This window comes from Trichoplax adhaerens, genomic scaffold, assembly GCF_000150275.1.
Source record: "Trichoplax adhaerens TRIADscaffold_3 genomic scaffold, whole genome shotgun sequence".
NCBI lineage: Eukaryota > Metazoa > Placozoa > Uniplacotomia > Trichoplacea > Trichoplacidae > Trichoplax > Trichoplax adhaerens.
The window spans coordinates 4,173,876-4,192,138 of NW_002060945.1; the positions used below are offsets into that span (position 1 = coordinate 4,173,876).

General features: G+C 31.8%; 2 protein-coding genes across 2 annotated transcripts; both read right to left on the reverse strand.

Moving 5' to 3' along the window:
- Positions 1–1,319: 1,319 nt before the first annotated feature.
- On the reverse strand, positions 1,320–5,020 carry TRIADDRAFT_54469 (uncharacterized protein; the record flags this gene model as incomplete). The annotated part of the gene is made up of 5 exons (XM_002110949.1): positions 1,320–1,442; positions 1,526–1,710; positions 2,302–2,395; positions 3,430–3,543; positions 4,985–5,020. The coding sequence occupies 5 exons, from the start codon at positions 5,018–5,020 to the stop codon at positions 1,320–1,322; spliced, it is 552 nt and encodes a 183-aa protein (XP_002110985.1).
- A 2,721-nt stretch (positions 5,021–7,741) lies between these two features.
- Positions 7,742–10,565, reverse strand: TRIADDRAFT_37364 (expressed hypothetical protein; the record flags this gene model as incomplete). Its single annotated transcript, XM_002110950.1, has 5 exons — positions 7,742–7,992; positions 8,080–8,264; positions 8,868–8,961; positions 9,514–9,627; positions 10,473–10,565. The coding sequence occupies 5 exons, from the start codon at positions 10,563–10,565 to the stop codon at positions 7,870–7,872; spliced, it is 609 nt and encodes a 202-aa protein (XP_002110986.1). The 3' UTR covers positions 7,742–7,869.
- Between the last annotated feature and the right edge of the window lie 7,698 nt (positions 10,566–18,263).

Genomic DNA, 18,263 nt, shown 5'->3' on the forward strand with positions numbered 1-18,263 from the left:
ATTCTATTGATCAGAAAAAAGCTATAATTTACTACTTTGCTTTAAAAAATGAACTAATCAAATTTATTTAAAATTTATAGTATACGCGATCACATATATACAGTTATGTGTATTTAGATATAGTGCATGCATTTACAAATGTGTGCAAATGCATATCACATTCTTGGGAGATTTAATAACATACTATATTGAATAACTGATGCTTGATGTTTCATTATCACGCTTATTTATTATTCGCCATAGAATCGCATAATTCTAAGTATAATTAATACTGCTATCTGCATTATTTGTATTATTCTTATACGTATATATAAGTAGACGATTAGCTAAATAGATGCCTATCCTAATGTCTTTGTGCAGTTTTAGTTCACAGTATAAGGCATACCCTATCTTCTAAAGCTTAATTAGATATCGTCTAAAGTTACTAATCAGCTGCAGCAAATTTAGGTGTATTATAAAAAGTATTGCTTTATCTGGGATTGATAAGAATATATGTCATTTTTGCATTATCAGCCCACTAATTTTGCATTCTATGTAATTTTTATATATCATAATCTTAACATTTTTATACCTTATTTTCAAATTTACTGAGATTGCTACAAATGTATAATACTAATAAAAGTATTTTAATCGCTTGTAATAATAGCTAACTTATCTTTGCAACTGCATCTTCGATTAACTCATGTTTATCTGACAATATATCTAGATCATTTTATCTTTATTAACATAAATAAATATGTGTGCTTATGATAGGATATTACGCCTATGTTTCAAATTTGGGGTATCATTATTGCCTACTTTAAATTATTGTATTTTTTATTTTATCTGCGTAGCCAAGATTACTACATTAATACATTGCAACTATAAAAGTATGTATATCGCAATAATTTCTTAATACGGGTCTTTATCATAGATATCAGCAGATACGGTAGCTACGATAATTGCAAAGACCGCTTTTATTTCTTAAAATAGATCTACAGTCAGTAACTGCTGCCATAGCGAGTTTGCCCTTAAGCTAAATTTACATACGTAATGGTATTCTATAAAATTTATATTAAGCTGGTATGTAAATTACTGAAGATTATTACCAATACCGTTTTAATACAGACTGATCTAATACTCATTTTCAATCAATGTAATTATGATTTAATACAATAAATTCAAGAAATTGACGATGCAGTTATAAAAGATTAAAATACTTTATTTCGTTATCATTAAACACATAGTAAAACGTTACAAGAACTTAAGTAATGATGTTAAAATAATGACTGCATGATCATTAACGATTATTGATAATGATGCTATTTTATGTTACTAAGTTAAACCTTTTCTGCTATAAAGGGCTTGTCAAGTTGAATGCTACCGGAATTGGCAATTACCACTTCTTTTCTGGGTACATCTCTTTGATTTGTTTCCAAAATTTCAACCTTTTTAATTACGTCCTATAATAGATGCATATCAACAATTTAAGAACACTACATAGATACGCCAGTGTAATAATATCACAATTTTCCTAAATGCTTACCATGCCATTCAATACTTTTCCAAAAACTGTATGCTTGCCATCGAGCCATGGTGTTTTTACCGTTGTGATAAAAAACTGCGACCCATTTGTATCCGGGCCAGCGTTCGCCATACTAAGGTAACCAGGGCTTTCATGTTTGAGTTTGAAGTTTTCATCGGGGAATCTCTCACCATAAATGCTCTTACCTATATAGAATGGAACGTAATTGTTATATTAGCTGAAGTATCATTGCTGAATGTATAATACAATATACTTTAGCTTCCTATTGAAAAGAAAAAATTATTACAGTATAAATAATACGGTACAAAATAACATAAATTTGGCGTTCAATTGGTGCCATCATGATATCAAGTCCATTACATTTAATAATCATACTGTAAAGAGATTTAATTTTCTGGTATTTATGATTTGTATACTTATATCAACTGTCATATCTGTAAATGTGTCATTCATAATGCATGGATAGTATTATTAACGCTTAGCCGTTATACTATTCTCATAGGTAATGACACTAAACTTAGCAAAATCTATATATGTCGGCTTGAGATATTGCAAAGTATTTAATGTTTCTCATCGATTTAACAATAATTACTTATTCATTAAATTAATTTTAAAATATCAGGACTAATGGTATAATTATAGCATTTTTTCTGTAACTGTTGCAACATCACCAGCTATAAGTGGATCTCATATCAATCGTTAATCTTTGTCATATCATATTTTTAATTTATTTTTTATAGTTTTTGTTATATTTATTAATGAAGAGTAATATTTACCTCCAGTTCCGTCACCACGGGTAAAATCTCCGCCTTGGATCATGAAATCTTTAATGACTCTGTGAAATTTACTTCCTTTATATCCAAAACCTTTCTAAATAATCGCATTTTACGAAGAAGAACTGCCATCATTAAATATACACCGGTAGCGAAAATTTGACTGTAGTATGGGAATCTCGAAAATTGTGATACAGAATATATTTTATGCCACTGCAAATTTTTAAACGCTATGAAATTCGATATATATTAAAATAGTTATGCCCGGATAATATAGTATATAATATAAGAAATTTTAAGAATCTCAAACTTTATAAAACAAAACGTGTTTGTAAAGCCAAAAATTGAAATTACACAAAAAGATTCGAGCTTATTTAAATTCTTTTGCATGTGTCTAACGTTATAAAATAGAAGGTATTTATATCACTATAACTTAAAAATTGGTTATTTCTTGATATGAGAATTGACAGTTGGTTTATTATATAGTATATAAAAATACAAATCTCTAAATTATAAAAGAGAACATTTTATACGCGTTTGTGCAAATAAGAATTAAACATTCAGTAATATTTGACTTGATGCATAGTATATAGAATAAGAATTTTAAAATTTATGAAACAGAAATGTTTATACAGTTATGAATAAAAATTTTATCACAATCAATTAGTACATTAGCAAACTACATTCTACAGTATTGTAATATTATATGTAATGTCATTAGTATAACATGAAAGCAGAAACAGCGTGCAGTTATACAGTAGATTGCTTTACTACAGATTCATTACTTTAAATTCACCAATTTTAAAATCTTAGTTCCCAAGAAATAGCTATTAAAAACTTAATTTGGTAGCACTGAGTGTATATATGTCAGCTAAAAGGTTATCCACCTAATTCATAAAATACTTATTTGTTTGCAGATAAATAAAAGTTGTTGGATCATTATTCATAATATGTTAATTTATTTCCCTTGTTAATTTCTACCTTTGCATTGCCAAAAGAAAAGAAATTCTATAACTAATAGGTACTAAATTATTCTCGGATAGCTTTGATCATAGAATAATAATTAGCAGCTGACTGAATTATAGGTTATTAGAAATATTCAGTTCGTATATCACCCCTCTCAATTCTCACCTCATGCGTTGCCAATTCATAGAAGTTTCTCACTGTTTTGGGTACTGCTTTACCAAATAAGCCAATTTCAACACGCCCAGCTGCATGACCACCAATGGTGATGTCGAAAAAGACCTATCCAATAAACAAATTAATGAAACATCTAGTACTATTACCGTGCCTTAGGAAGCATTTTAGCATATATCCAATGTATGTCGGTAATATTTCTTTAAAATATCTCATGATAGGTTAGACATACAAAAATAAGCAAATTACGATGTCACGGATACTAAGGATCTTTATTAGTATAAAGTAATTACAAGAGAGTGATACTTTACAGCACTTATTTTCGAAATTTATTGACATGGTATGTAATATAAATAGAAGTCTAAATTAATGTAAAGTCAAGAAGCAGTAATACTCATCTCTTTATAACTTAACCCTGGTATGTATTGCAACTGTTTTCATATCTACGGATTATTATGGATCATTAATAAGCATAAGTAGAATACTTCTATTCTTCTTTGCTATTGTATCATAAAGTAATTATTGAAATACGAGATTTTATGACCATTTACTGTAAGAGATGAGAAAATATGCACAGTATATTAGTAAGGCAACAGATTACAGTAATGAATAGCAATTTAAAAAAGCCACTCTCATTTTCATATGATTAACTGTAAGTTCTACAAAAACTAAGCTCGCTAGTTTATGGAATTATAGCTACAATCGCAATATCTTTTTCTTTTATTGCTCGAAACATAATCTGATTAGTGTGGTATCCAATGTTACAAAGTACTATTACGATGTAAGACTTTTACCACTGTCAGTCTCGCTAGAAAAGGAAGAAAATTCTATCAACCGGGAAATAGACTATGTACTGTACTAGCGTTTTCAAAAAGAAAAGCTACTGCTACTCTATACTTGACTCGTAGATGATTGTAACTGTGATTATTATAATATTATGATATCCTATTACATTTTGAGATTTTACAATTGTCAATCATGAGAGTGGAAAAAATAATACTGTTAATATGGCAACAGATTAAGACTATACATTTTAGAAGAAAGGCGATTGTTGCTTTGTATATCGTTAAGTCTTGCACGAAGTAATTTACGTATAATTAACATCGACGAGTAAAACTATAAAGGTATCAACTTGTAGGTGTACATCAGAACAATCACCATTTCTAGCTTTTAATCAAAGGTTCGGTTTACTAGCTCAAGATCGCCTATACTTTAAACTTAGCCTTAGTTAATGTACCATACATTATACTTGAAATACTAGCGTTAAGAGAATAGAATTACTAGCAGACAATATTTAGTTACACATTGTACTGTATGTAATTTGAAACCGTAAGGCTACTAATATCTTGGATATTACTATATATTTTTATATGTAATATTGCTAATATTAATAGCTTCCGTAAAAGATCGAAACATAAGAGCATAGATGTTTATCAAGCGGAGTCCATTTTCTCTTTGTCGAAAATCGCGACTATTAATCGTTCAGCAGTGATTTATTTATGACTGGTTTATGAAATTCTGTAGTTTTTAACTTTATTCTTGATCTTACCATTTTGGTAACTGTTCGAAGTTCATCACTCGACATGATTGGAACGAGATCTCAAATTAGAACTGTGATTCTTATTTCCTTGTTATGTGCAATTTCAATTGCCTTACACCGGATGTATAGCCGTAGTGAACGGGAGATTACTCAAAGCTGAAGAAAAAGAAAGCCAACACCCAAAGTATTGAAGACTGAAAAATTCTCTAACCTCTTCACACTTATATAAAGTTTACAATTTTACAGAAGTAGCCCTGGAGAAATTAAGTGGTCAGATGGAGGTTATGCGTACTGTACTTCCTCTGGACTATTGAAATACTGACATAGAAAACAATGCTTAGAATTTTACAGAAAAAGCCCTAAAGCGATTGCTTGATTTAAATAACAACTACTTTAATTTGTATGCTATGAAAAGAGTCACATACCGTAGTAAACAAGGCATAATGTCCAGTTAACTACATTAATTAACGATCAATTGTAGACATTCTATTCTGTGGGCCTTTCAAAATTATTTTGCTAAAGAACGATTAGATTGCATACTTTGGATAGACTTTCGAAAAGGTGATTAGTAAGCAAGCAAAGTGCCAGTCAGTCATCCAGAAAGCTCTATAATTAGGCATATTGGCCTTTGAAATGAATCATGCTTATTTATATTTGCAAGGGGCATTATAGCCAATATAGAATGTATCCAAGATGTTAGAGAATTCCGATCTATGTACTTCAATGCCGGTACTATTTAAGCAAATGAACTTTCGCAAATTTTCCATTTAACTATATTGATATAAAAATTTAAGCTCACACACGGAACAGGTTATGGCTAATTATACAAGCCAGTTAAATTAGATACAAAGACATTTAATATGAAATTTATCCAGCATTTTAGTTGTTATACAATGCAAGGACTATATTTGTTCGGATATTAGATATTTATATCATAACTGAAACTTGTTTAGCTTTACAATAAGTTCTAAAAAGCAGTAGAAACGCAATCTAATCAATTAATGTTTCTCTATTGACTAAATTGATTTCGATTAGCAACCCTAAATGCTACTATCATTATTACGAGATCTCATTATCAATTTGCATTACTTGTTCTATACTAACAATTTATAAATATCTTATTGACGATAATTGCTTGCGGTAAAATGTGGAAGCATAGACTAGGGAAGAAAGCTCTAGTCTCTTTCTGCTAAAGTGTTATCCATGAGCTAACTAATACAATGCGTGCATGATTGATTCAATTTAATAAATTGGGCAAATTTCTTAAAGAGAAAATTAGTATTGAGGAGAATGTCTATAGCTTAAAAATTGATTAGTGACAATTCCATGTTTAATTTCGCTATTTGCTTTATTTCTGGACTTATTCGCCAGCTTAAGTAGTTCCTTTAGGTTAATTTTTCTTCTGGTATTGTTAACAAATTGATATCGATGCAACAATTTGTAGTGTTTACTTCTAAATACGGTATAGTCTATTTTTAGTAAAAGTCAATTTCCACTAGATTGTAGCATAACTCTAAATATGTATAATTTATATTTAACAAAATACTCTGTGGAAATCGCTTTGAATCTAGCTGAATTATATCGTAGCCCTGTCTTAACATAGAAGTAACATATTCTTATTAGTGATTTATGATTTCCTCCTGCTGTGCTTCATACATTATAAAAGCTATCTTCTTTCACCTATCTCGTTAGTTAGTTCTGCTAGTTACACGGTAAGCTTGCACGCTTTACCTATGCTACATTACTATAGCTATTCGACTAGTCACGTCGTTATACACGCTGTAGTCTCACACGGTCTTTCCTTTGCGCTAATTCCAATAAACTCTATTCCTCTACTAAATTAACTCTGGTAATTTACTGTGATCATGACGAATCCACAATCTTCCGAAACATCACACAATTACTCCTTAAAGCGGCTGATATTAGTCCTGTATGACTTATTTATGGTTAGTAAATTAGTAGCTTAAACGACTTAGACTTGAATTTCAACAGGTGGTACGAAATGTAGCTAGTTTGTTTAAATTTTGGATAAACGTTTGATGATGGTGACATTAAAAGGGGTTCCTCTCGTACAATATATTTATAAAGCATGATATATATCAAATTTACATTGAAAGGCAACACATTGATTATTATATTACGGCATAAAAGATTTTGATATTGTTGTAGCCGAATCAGAGGACTATAGTTGTACGTATATTATTGGGAGGTAATAACGACGAAAGGGTGTCGTACCTGCTTCCAGCTAGTCTTATCTAGAAACAGTGGTGCTATTCCTAATGCGTGTAGAACTCTACAGTGACTCATGCAAAAATTTGCCAGTTATTGAATGCCTTTGCAACACACTGTTAAGATTGATGTAAACTGATGATTATTATGGGAGAAATGTATTCGCCATATCGTAGCAGAATAATTTATGCTATTAACTTCGGACTTCTGAGCATCGTCTATATTGCCTTTTATGAGATTACTAATAAATGGACTTAATAACCCTACATATGCATCATTATCTACTTGCAAACAGTCATGATAATTGCAATAGGGCCATAGTCGTTCCGTAAATTAATTTCAGCTGGATTAGTTATCATGACCTGCTTGTTTACAACTAGATTTACAAACATTTTTTATTTTTACCTTGAATGAAGCTTCCATGCAAATTTCGATGAGTTTACTATCACTGTTATGATGTGAAATAATTTACACTAATCTTCGATGTTAATTTTCTAATTCAAAAACTTAAAATATAACAAAATCAATCAATTCTAAAAGATCGATATCCTTGACTCTTTATTTTCGTTATGTTAAGACATAATACTGCAAGAAATTAATACTGCCTGAAATGTCAAGTCATCAGTGATCGCAAGTAATTACAGGGCATTAATGGTGTTGCCATACTATTCTTTATCGATGGAAAAAGATTGATCAACTGTAATTTCACCGCAATCAGCAATTTTGACTTCCTTTTCAGGGCGATCGTTATGACTAGTTTTCGAATTTTCAATTTTTCTAACAATATCCTGCAATAAATACGAATCAAATATTGAAAAATATTCATAGATATGACTATGAAATGCAGTAGAATTTCGATCTGTTCTAATATTTACCATTCCGTCCAATACTTTTCCGAATACGACGTGTCTACCGTCGAGCCATGGGGTTCTTACGGTTGTAATGAAAAATTGTGATCCATTTGTATGTCGACCAGCATTGGCCATGCTAAGATAACCGGGGCCTGCATGTTTGAGCTTGAAGTTTTCATCATCGAATTTTCTTCCGTAAATACTCTTTCCTGATGGAGGTATAATTATTACATCAGCGTGAGAATTTTTTATCGGCTACATTATAATCCGTCTATTACAACGAAAATACTGTAATAATCTAATATGGCATAGTTGATATTACATTCATCCTATCTAACGTATGTATAGTATGATTTGATAATTAAATATCTTACTTTAGAAATTTTTAAATACTTGACATTTACAATACATGTTGTGCATACATATTTGTAGTTACCATAGTCATATCTGGAGATAATATCATTTATGATATTGTCAACGGCTAGCCATTATCATAATTTCATAGGTACTAAGTACAGTAAGAATTATGCATTCTAATCAGAAATGCTGTTCTATAGTTCTTGCTCAAATTTTAAAAATACTTTGCATGTTTATGGTATGCATTACGAATATTGTTGATTCCTAAACTTATTCACAATTAGATTTTAAAATTTTGAAGACTGGTGATATAATTAAGTAATTTTTTTGACTGTTATTGTATCATTTGTTATAAGTAGGTACGGGTAGGAAATTGCAAATATTATCATTATTCTTTACAGGATGATCTTTTCATTTTTGAAGTTATTATCACAAGTATTAAGAGAAATATTCACCTCCAGTTCCATCACCATTGGTAAAATCTCCACCTTGGATCATGAAATCTTTAATAACTCTGTGAAATACACTTCCTTTATACCCAAATCCTTTCTAATAGTTTATATATCAAAAAGAGGCATGTCAACGTTAAACATGAATATACTAAAACTCTATAATAGCTTATTAATATTAAATACGTGTACGTATACTGTAGTGAAATAGAACATTGTTTACGCAATCATAAATTGGAAATTTGTTGATATAGTGTACGAATGATAATTAACCATTAATAAATCGAGAAGGAGTTCCGTGAATATAGCATGTTTATCTTCTAGTTAGGGCATCACGTTAGAGTTATATGTTGGCACGATCAAGAAAAGAAATTGCTCGATTTTTATAGTATATCGTACGTGCATCTATTTGGCATTATTTCTATTGTGAGAGTATATCTAGCAATAGCTAGGAGATACTGTACTATCGATTAGATATAATACGGTTAACATGTAGTTGTAAAATGCAACGCTCAGTTTACATCACAATCTGTTGGTACATTAATTGTAGGGGCGATAAACTAAGAAGGCTTCATGGTTGGCAGAATAAATACTATAGTCGTTGCTTCGATTACAATTGATAAAGAAATACGTTAGTCATTGTAATGCCTACCTCTCCAGTTGCCAAAGCTACGAAATTTGTAACGGTTTTTGGTACAGTACTACCGAAGAGACCAATTTCGATGCGCCCAGCTTTTTCACCACCAATAGTGATGTCAAAAAAGACCTATCCAACAAATACGCGTAAGTCAATAAGTAGATAGTATTGTAACGATTAATTCAAGAAATAGTAGTCATGTTGTATATCCTATGCCGATCATTTTCTACAGTATAACCAGAAATATCCTGTTGTACTTAAAGTAATGAATAATTTAACCACAGTAGTAGAGTTCAACGTGTATCTTGACTACGTTTATTAGACAATTCTATAAGCATCGATTTTTATTGGGTAATCATTGATGTCCATTCCACTGTGCTGTATATTCTTCTTCAATTGTGGTCACACCATGGGCATCTGCATGCCCATCGCTATTTGCATATGCAAAGTGATATTGCAATGTCAGACATAGACTGAGGTCAAATCACCATTGACTTTAACCTAAAAGCATGGTATGACTATGGATTTGTAGGAGTTTGTTTCGTCTATGGCATCATCAAGTCATCTAGGCGTGTAAAATGCTAGTCAATTGTATAGCACTGCAATCAAGCTTAGCCTAACTGTATAGGCTGTCGACAGTACTGGTAGTGGAGATATTGAATTAATACAGTATCATTAATTCATTATAATACTATAATTGAAGCCACACTATTTTAATTCGTGCATCAAATGAAATCATCCACGCTAACATAAATACTCAACATACGAGATGCCGAGATATTGTCCATGGATCATATCGATATGATCCTTGTACATTGACGTCTACAATAGAGTTCATAGCAGGATTATTCATAACGTTGAAATCATGCCATTTAGCTACCCCATAAAAGTAATAGTCATTGCGATTGTTATTATCCAGTTGAAGGCACTGCAACGTTGTCAACACTTTGACTCCATTGGCATTGACCACTTACCTTTTTGGTGACTTTGGGGCCTTTTTTAGCCTGGCTAGAGTTGAAAAAGGTAAAAATGGTAACAACCACTAAAAGTAGCACTATCACACGCATGATGTAGCGGAATTGAACTGAATCCGTGATGGATCTTGAGTAGAATAATTAATAACAAGGAGATTATGGAAGACTTTTTCTTCAATAATCTTGCCAGTTAATTACGTCTCTTTCGTACTGGCTAGGCACAGGTGACGCAGAGGTGGTTGAGTTGGTGATGGGAAAGTGACGTGGCAGGCCTGCAATGGGCGAGTGAACTGTTTACACTAGTGATTGCATGGTGTGCTCCAATCACGTCTCAAACCATTGGTTGATATACTGTACTGTAAAGTGTACACTGTACAGTAATAGGAAAACAGGAAGACTACAGTACCTGTAGTACTGTACACTGTACAGGAATATTGAAGGGATGTTGACTTGAAACCTGGTGATCACGTGCTAGGTGAAATTTGAACTATGGGACTATCAACTCGAGTAGGGACTTGGAACGCTAATATCAATCTTACCGGTTTCTGGATCGTCGTCAGTCAGTCCGTGATCAACGACGGTATAACTAGTGATAAACTCCTCACAGCTCATAGGAAGCGAGATGCCCAAGTGGCAAACTTTTGAAAATCAATAGCATATCTCATGACTTGAACTGCAACAGTTCATTATAATTCAATTATGAATGATATGAAAGGGCTAATAACTGACTGCAACTTTCAATTACTGCACATACATAAATTGACAGTACGTGGAATACGTTCTAGGCTAATATTGTAACAATAAGTTGAAAGAGTAGGACTTGCATCAACGCGCATTCCAATCTAACCTTCAGCTCAAAAGTAAATATTAAAAAATTTAAAATTTATAATAGGGAAGGGATGTTAAAACCTGGTGATCACGTGCACGGTGAAATTTGAACTATGGGACTATCAATTCGAGTAGGGACTTGGAACGCTAATATCAATCTTACCGGTTTCTGGATCGTCGTCAGTCAGTCCGTGATCAACGACGGTATAACTAGTGACAAACTCCTCACAGCTCATAGGAAGCGAGATGCCCAAGTGGCAAACTTTTGAAAATCAATAGCATATCTCATGACTTGAACAGCAACAGTTCATTATAATTCAATTATGAATGATATGAAAGGGCTAATAGCTGACTGCAACTTTTAACTACTGCACATACATAAATTGACTGTACGTGGAATACGTTCTAGGCTAATATTGTAACAATAAGTTGAAAGAGTAGGACTTGCATCAACGCGCTTTCCAATCTAACCTTCAGCTCAAGTGTAAACATTAAAAATCACATCTTTTTATCTTCAATTTGGACGCATAGTATCACGAACCCAAATTCGACTAGTAAGAACAAATGGTAACGCTTCACAAACTCGTAAAAATGAATAGTAATCAGAATCAAGATCTGATATACAAATGCACTGTATATCCAGATATACATCATTAAAATGCAGCTTTGTTTCCAACAATCGACACAAAATTCAATTCAGCAGAGATCGTCAACGCTATCGTTGCAACAATAAAGAAACTCTAAATTCAGTATGCGTATTCTAAACGGAAAAGTGGGTTAGGCTTAATATATCAAACACAACAGCCTAACCTTAAAGTTACAATCAATTTTGCCAAGTGGGTGAGCTAATAACCTTACAAATGAGCAATACAGCGCTTATGAATGCTCTTACAAATACAGAGCAAATTTTATGCGCGTACTTTGTAGAGATACGTGTATATTGAACAGTTGATATTTAATGAAGTAGTCATGGGCATAGTTGCTACAGTATATTCAAGTGCTTTCTAATTGTCCTACGAAAAACTATTACGTAATTCATTTATAAATTATTCAGTAATTATATTAGGATATCTCATTCGTACGTCTTTCGTGTTAAAATCTTTAGTAAATCGTAATAATCATTGATATTAACTTTTTGTTGTATTTTTACTATAATAATACACTAGTATGCAAAAGTACTGGATACAATTGACACTTTACCATAATATACAGTAGTTACATTTTTAAAAGATACAAGAAATCATCTATACGTCGTATCGCAAATTGTGGTATGTAGAGAGTAGTATATAATAATCTTTTATATCATAGAGTGTAATGCTAATCAAAGGAGACTTTTGGATATTAAGTAGCTGCTGCTGGATATTCTTCCGTACTTGGTAAATTGTTTTTAACATGTGATAACATTTTTGATAACCATGCTGCTACGATGGAAACGTCATTATCGTCATGTTTACAGATAAATGGATGATGCTAAAGCAAACAGAAAATAATGATACTTTACAGGTGAAATCAACTCTAATTTCCAAGAAAGTAGCGCATTTAAATTAAAGATGCGAATTCATTACCCAGCACGACTGTATACCGATATAATGTATAATTATGTTATTATATAGTACTTAAATTGGCACTTACTAAGAGATCATCAGGTGCTGGACGATCGTGCGGAGATTTCCTTGTGCTATTAGGAGTCAAAATGACATAGACAATAATAAACTTAAAAATGTCGCTCTTGCAAACAAATAATTTTACTCCATTGCAGTACTAATTCTAAATATTTCTAACCACAAAGCAGCCAAGTTTACAAATTCCGGTGAGAATCGATCACTGGGTAGTGTTGGAGGGGCCTAAAATTAATGAGAAGGTAGACAAATTTGTTAAATATATGATATTAATAACTTGTACTATTGCTAAAAAGGTACAACACAAAATAAGTGTAAATTATCCAAAATCGAACCTCGTGGATTATACATTGCAGAAGTTCTACGACAGACTTCAGCCCAGAGAAAGTTAAAAATTTTTTATTCAAATTTTAGCTTTAAATATCAGGCCGTGAAAAAAGGGACGTTTTGCTGAAGATTACTTACCATGGAAGATAGCTCTCTTTGATTGTCCTATATTGCCATTAAGAAATAATCTATATCATCCTTACTGAGTATAAACTACAAAACTACAATATTAATTAAATTAATACTGCAGTAACAATTTTTATTTCTATTGAGTTTATATACCGTAGGATAAGGAAATTTTCCTAATGCCATCTATAATAAGTAATGCATTCATTAGCTGATTGAAGGTATGAAAGTAAAAATAAAACTGCGAAGAAATGGTAATTTCCATTGCAGCTGATTTCTACAAATCGTAACCGATATTACTTCTAAAAGTGCTAATCCTAGGCTCCAAACTTCCGAATTAACTCCATACTCTGATCCAACGATTCTTTCCGGCTGAAAATATTTGATTAAATGTGATTTATTGTCTTTGCATGCTCGGATTTTTTGAGATAAAATCAAAACATTCAACCTTACCGCCATGTATGCATTTGTTCCTACATATGTATGAGCTATAGAACGTTCCAGCTAGATAGATAATTGTAACATTCCATGGAATTAATGCATCGGTATTAATCGAGGTATAAATTACTATAGACTATAATAATATCGACTGCAATAATGGTGACTTACTTGAACACTGACACCAAAGTCACAAAGCTTTACTTGACCTTGAGTATTTACAAGCATATTCGACGGTTTTACATCTGCATTTAAACGCATGATTATAAGATAGTAACATCGATGAGAGACAACGCTCGCGGATTAAGGTAATATAATAGATCAGTAATAAGGGACACATAAGTTACGAATTAGTAAATTACCTCTATGCATTATTTTCTGGTTCCAAAGGTAAACCAAGCCTTTAACAACCTAGAAATACAGAGAGTTGTCAAAATAATAGAATCGATCCAGAATTTACATACTGAGATGTAAGCTAACCGAGGCAGTAACTTTTCCAAGCACTAATTCAGGAATTTTTCCATATTTATCTAAAGAACCGCCTGAGAAAGGGGATGAATAAGGTTTATTATGGTCTTTCAATCATGCTATACGTAATAAGTTGTAAAATAACTTATATGCAACTGCTATGATCATACTATACCAACCGTCCATATATTCCGTACACATGGCTATTCTAATTTATTCAGAAAGCGAAGAGAATAAATTTCTTGTAAATAGTGCTCATAATGAATGATCATAACCTTTAATATTTTGAAAGCCTATCAGCACTATATCAAATTATACCTATTTTCGATAAAAAATGCGCCATAAAACGAGATAATATATGAGGAGTCACACTATTATAAATAAAAAGTATTATTCAATGACAGTTTGTAGTTATGAAAATATATAGCACGCAAAATTAAAAAGATATGCTACTTTCGATAGAACATTAAGCAGTATTATGTTATATGGCGTTATTTTAATATCCAGAAACCTTGAAAAGTATGTCTAATTCGGACATGATTTGCTTTTGAACGTCAGGAGTGATATCTAGGTACATTAACTAATACGGTAAAGCCAAAATGAGCGTTATTATATATTAGATATCGCATTTTGACATATTAAAATACAACGTTCGCCATATAAAATGTTTAGTATATGGTAATTGCAGACCTTAACAGCCATTAGTTTTCCGAATTTCTTATCTAGGCATCTAGAAGTAGCAATTTACCAATACGATTTAGGTAAGTAGGTGACTCAAAAGCTCTATTTACAGATGATATGGCGTTAATTGTTGAATTGACTTTAGCTACAACATACGTACTTGTACACAGTACCAACATGCCCACTACCTAGAATATTATAATATTCTAAATGATTTGGAACTACCTGTAAATAAAAGGTAAGTCATTGTAACAAATGCAATAATTTTAACATTCGTAACTCTCTGTTCAAAGCTTACAAAAGAAGTACCGTTATTTGCTAATGACAGTAATTTATCGAAAAATGACATTGATAATTTAGAAATTGCTAAATATGCCTCTACTGTTCTGACTTTTAGTTAGATCTACTATACATCGTATTTAATACAAAACAACAATTGGTTCAATTACCTGTCCACTCTGTAATATTGCTTGCAAATTACCTCCAGATTTGTGTTTCCTAGGCAAGGATACATTTCAGTATTGTTGATTTTAACGTAGTATGTGATTTATAGTATACTATTTATACAGCTAAGAACTCCGCAATTGAATTGGGCACGATATACGATTATCAATGAGTAAAAATAAAGTCATATTTGATTTCTATCATTATCTACCAGCACTACACACTATACATCGAGATGATCTTTTCTCTAGCTGTATTGCTATATTCGTATTTTAGTCAGATACATAGATTCGTACCCCATTGGAGATTCGACACCGTAAACACTAGGGGCTGGTGCAGCCTTAGTATTAACCTTCAAACAGAATTCAACAAATGAATTCATTAGATCATAGTACTATAGTGAGATAAAACGACTAATGACAACTTCTGTTTCATAATAATGATTAAGATAGAATGTCCTAGCTAGGGCAAAAATAAGATAGACTTTTAAATTCACAGGTTACTATGCAGTATTTTAAAAAAGTACCGTAAACAAATAAGGATTAGAACGTTTACGTACCGTGAGCAGGAAATAACAAAAAATGGCAAAAAGATTACAGTACTCTTATGTATGAAACTCACAAACTATCAATTGTCTACGGTATAAAAAAATGAGTAGTTGGTGATAGTTGTAATCATTACCCTTCACCTATCGTCTTAACTCGTAATTGAAAAAAAAATTATGAAAACTTAACTCTACTACTTTATCTAATTGTTTCTTCGTTTAGGTTATATTTATTTATTTAAAGATTTGACGACATTCCATAGGAGATTTTATATTGATTAAAGTAATATACATACAGTTAATCCAAGGACGTTTCTCTTTCTCGGCGTCTTGACGACTATAGTTTGATATATCGAAAAATGAGCATGAGAATTGTGAATGTTGTACTGTACATAGTCTACATACTGGACCTTAGAATCATTCATTATATATTGATACAATCGGTGCTCTTAGCGATTTAGACAACGAATACTGACGTTAATATGACAGTGTACTGTACTGTAGGCATACTTACAAGTGGTTATAATGCAAATTATTCATAGCTAGCTACTGAACATTTAAATAATAAAGCAGTGAGTATATGATAAGCAGGTCAGTCTGTCAAGAGTTTGGAATATCGATAGGAAATTCGTTATTCAATATATCTTGACGAAATTTATGATATGGCTTTAAGCGTGACTATAACATCAGGGACGTATCCTAAAGTTCATGCATTGGAAATGCATACAGCATAACGTGTACTAATACGAGCAATATTCATTTAATAAATAATAGCCTGCTCGACTGAAGTCTCTTTATACAAATAGTTGGTAAGCAATGTTGCTAATTTGTTTACCTTTTGGATAAATGATTAACATCGGTGGCATGGCAGGCACCACTCTAGATTCATTGGACATGATGTACTTCAAATTTATACCAATAGGCAATACCATGATCACGGCAGAAGATAAAAAGGATTTTTGATTTCGTTATAATCGAATCAAGGATTTCGCATAATTGAAACAAAATAAAATAATAAGAGTGAAATTTAATAACAATGTCTTCCATTGAGAAGTCGTCATCAGGGATTACTTAATAAGAGAGGTTGTCATATTGCAACCGCTGCTGGGATAGAAACGCCCATACGTACAGTAGACTTATTTATAGTACTGTACTGCACTGTAATAAAGGATGAAAGCTGTATAAAACAGTAAACTGATTTTCAACTTTAAATGTTAATTTTATTTAATTAAAAATCAACATAGTTGCATATCATTACATAATTAATCATTGCACGTAATTCCTCGTCGCTTTTCACAATAATGCGATCTCCATCATCATCTTCGTCTTTGTTGTTCCGTAACATCAATAAAAATGCGTTAAAAAATAACATTTGTTAAATTTTGCGGTATTACTAATTTCATTTCTTGCATGTACGAAATTATTAATTTCAGATAATAAAGTAGTGTCATCAACGTATTAAACATACTCTTCTGAGTTAGAATTACGATAGGTACTGTATCACTTGTGTGATATGCTCTAATTATTTCAGGCAAGTATAAAAGGATCTTCATACAATGCAAATGACAGTCCAACAAAATGTCTAACAAGAGTTTATGAAAATAAAAGTATGACAAATGCTTCGATATGCTGTACAAGTAGTTTTCATTGTTATCAACTATTGTAAGCTGTGAATGTTTCATTAATGCAATAGCAATTAGTATACCTCCAAAAATTGGCAAAAAATTGTAGAAAAATCTAGCGTAATATTACTGAAACTTACCCATTTACTGGAGTACTTGTATTTAGCTATGGTTATTGAATAATTCAACTGAAAGTGATTTATTGATTCTTGCTTACTTGGCCAACTACTGTACTAAGCTACAAGTAATTAATCGGATCGAATCGATGACGTTTACAGAATGGGATTATATCTTATGAGAGCATTCTTAGGCGATTATTGCCGATACAGTAGAATCTCATAATTCAGACATGATGTAAAATCCAATTCGTTGTATCGTTCTATACAATATGATGGTACGAGTATATGTTGATAACTTACATTCAAAAGCTGAGGCAGTCGTTTGTAGGACACGGCTGATTGCATCCTATTTATAAAGAAATGAATATACGTATAGTGGTTCGATAAATACGGCAATGATGTCATCTTTAATACTTAGCTAAGTCTTCCATAGAAATATTGATAAGCCATAAAGTACCGCATAGATCGAGAACTATGATTTAAAACTTTCATCTTCTTGATATGCGATTATAATATTCTATTTTCGTATAGTGCACTACACTACCTGAGCAGCCATAGCTGATCGATGAAAATCA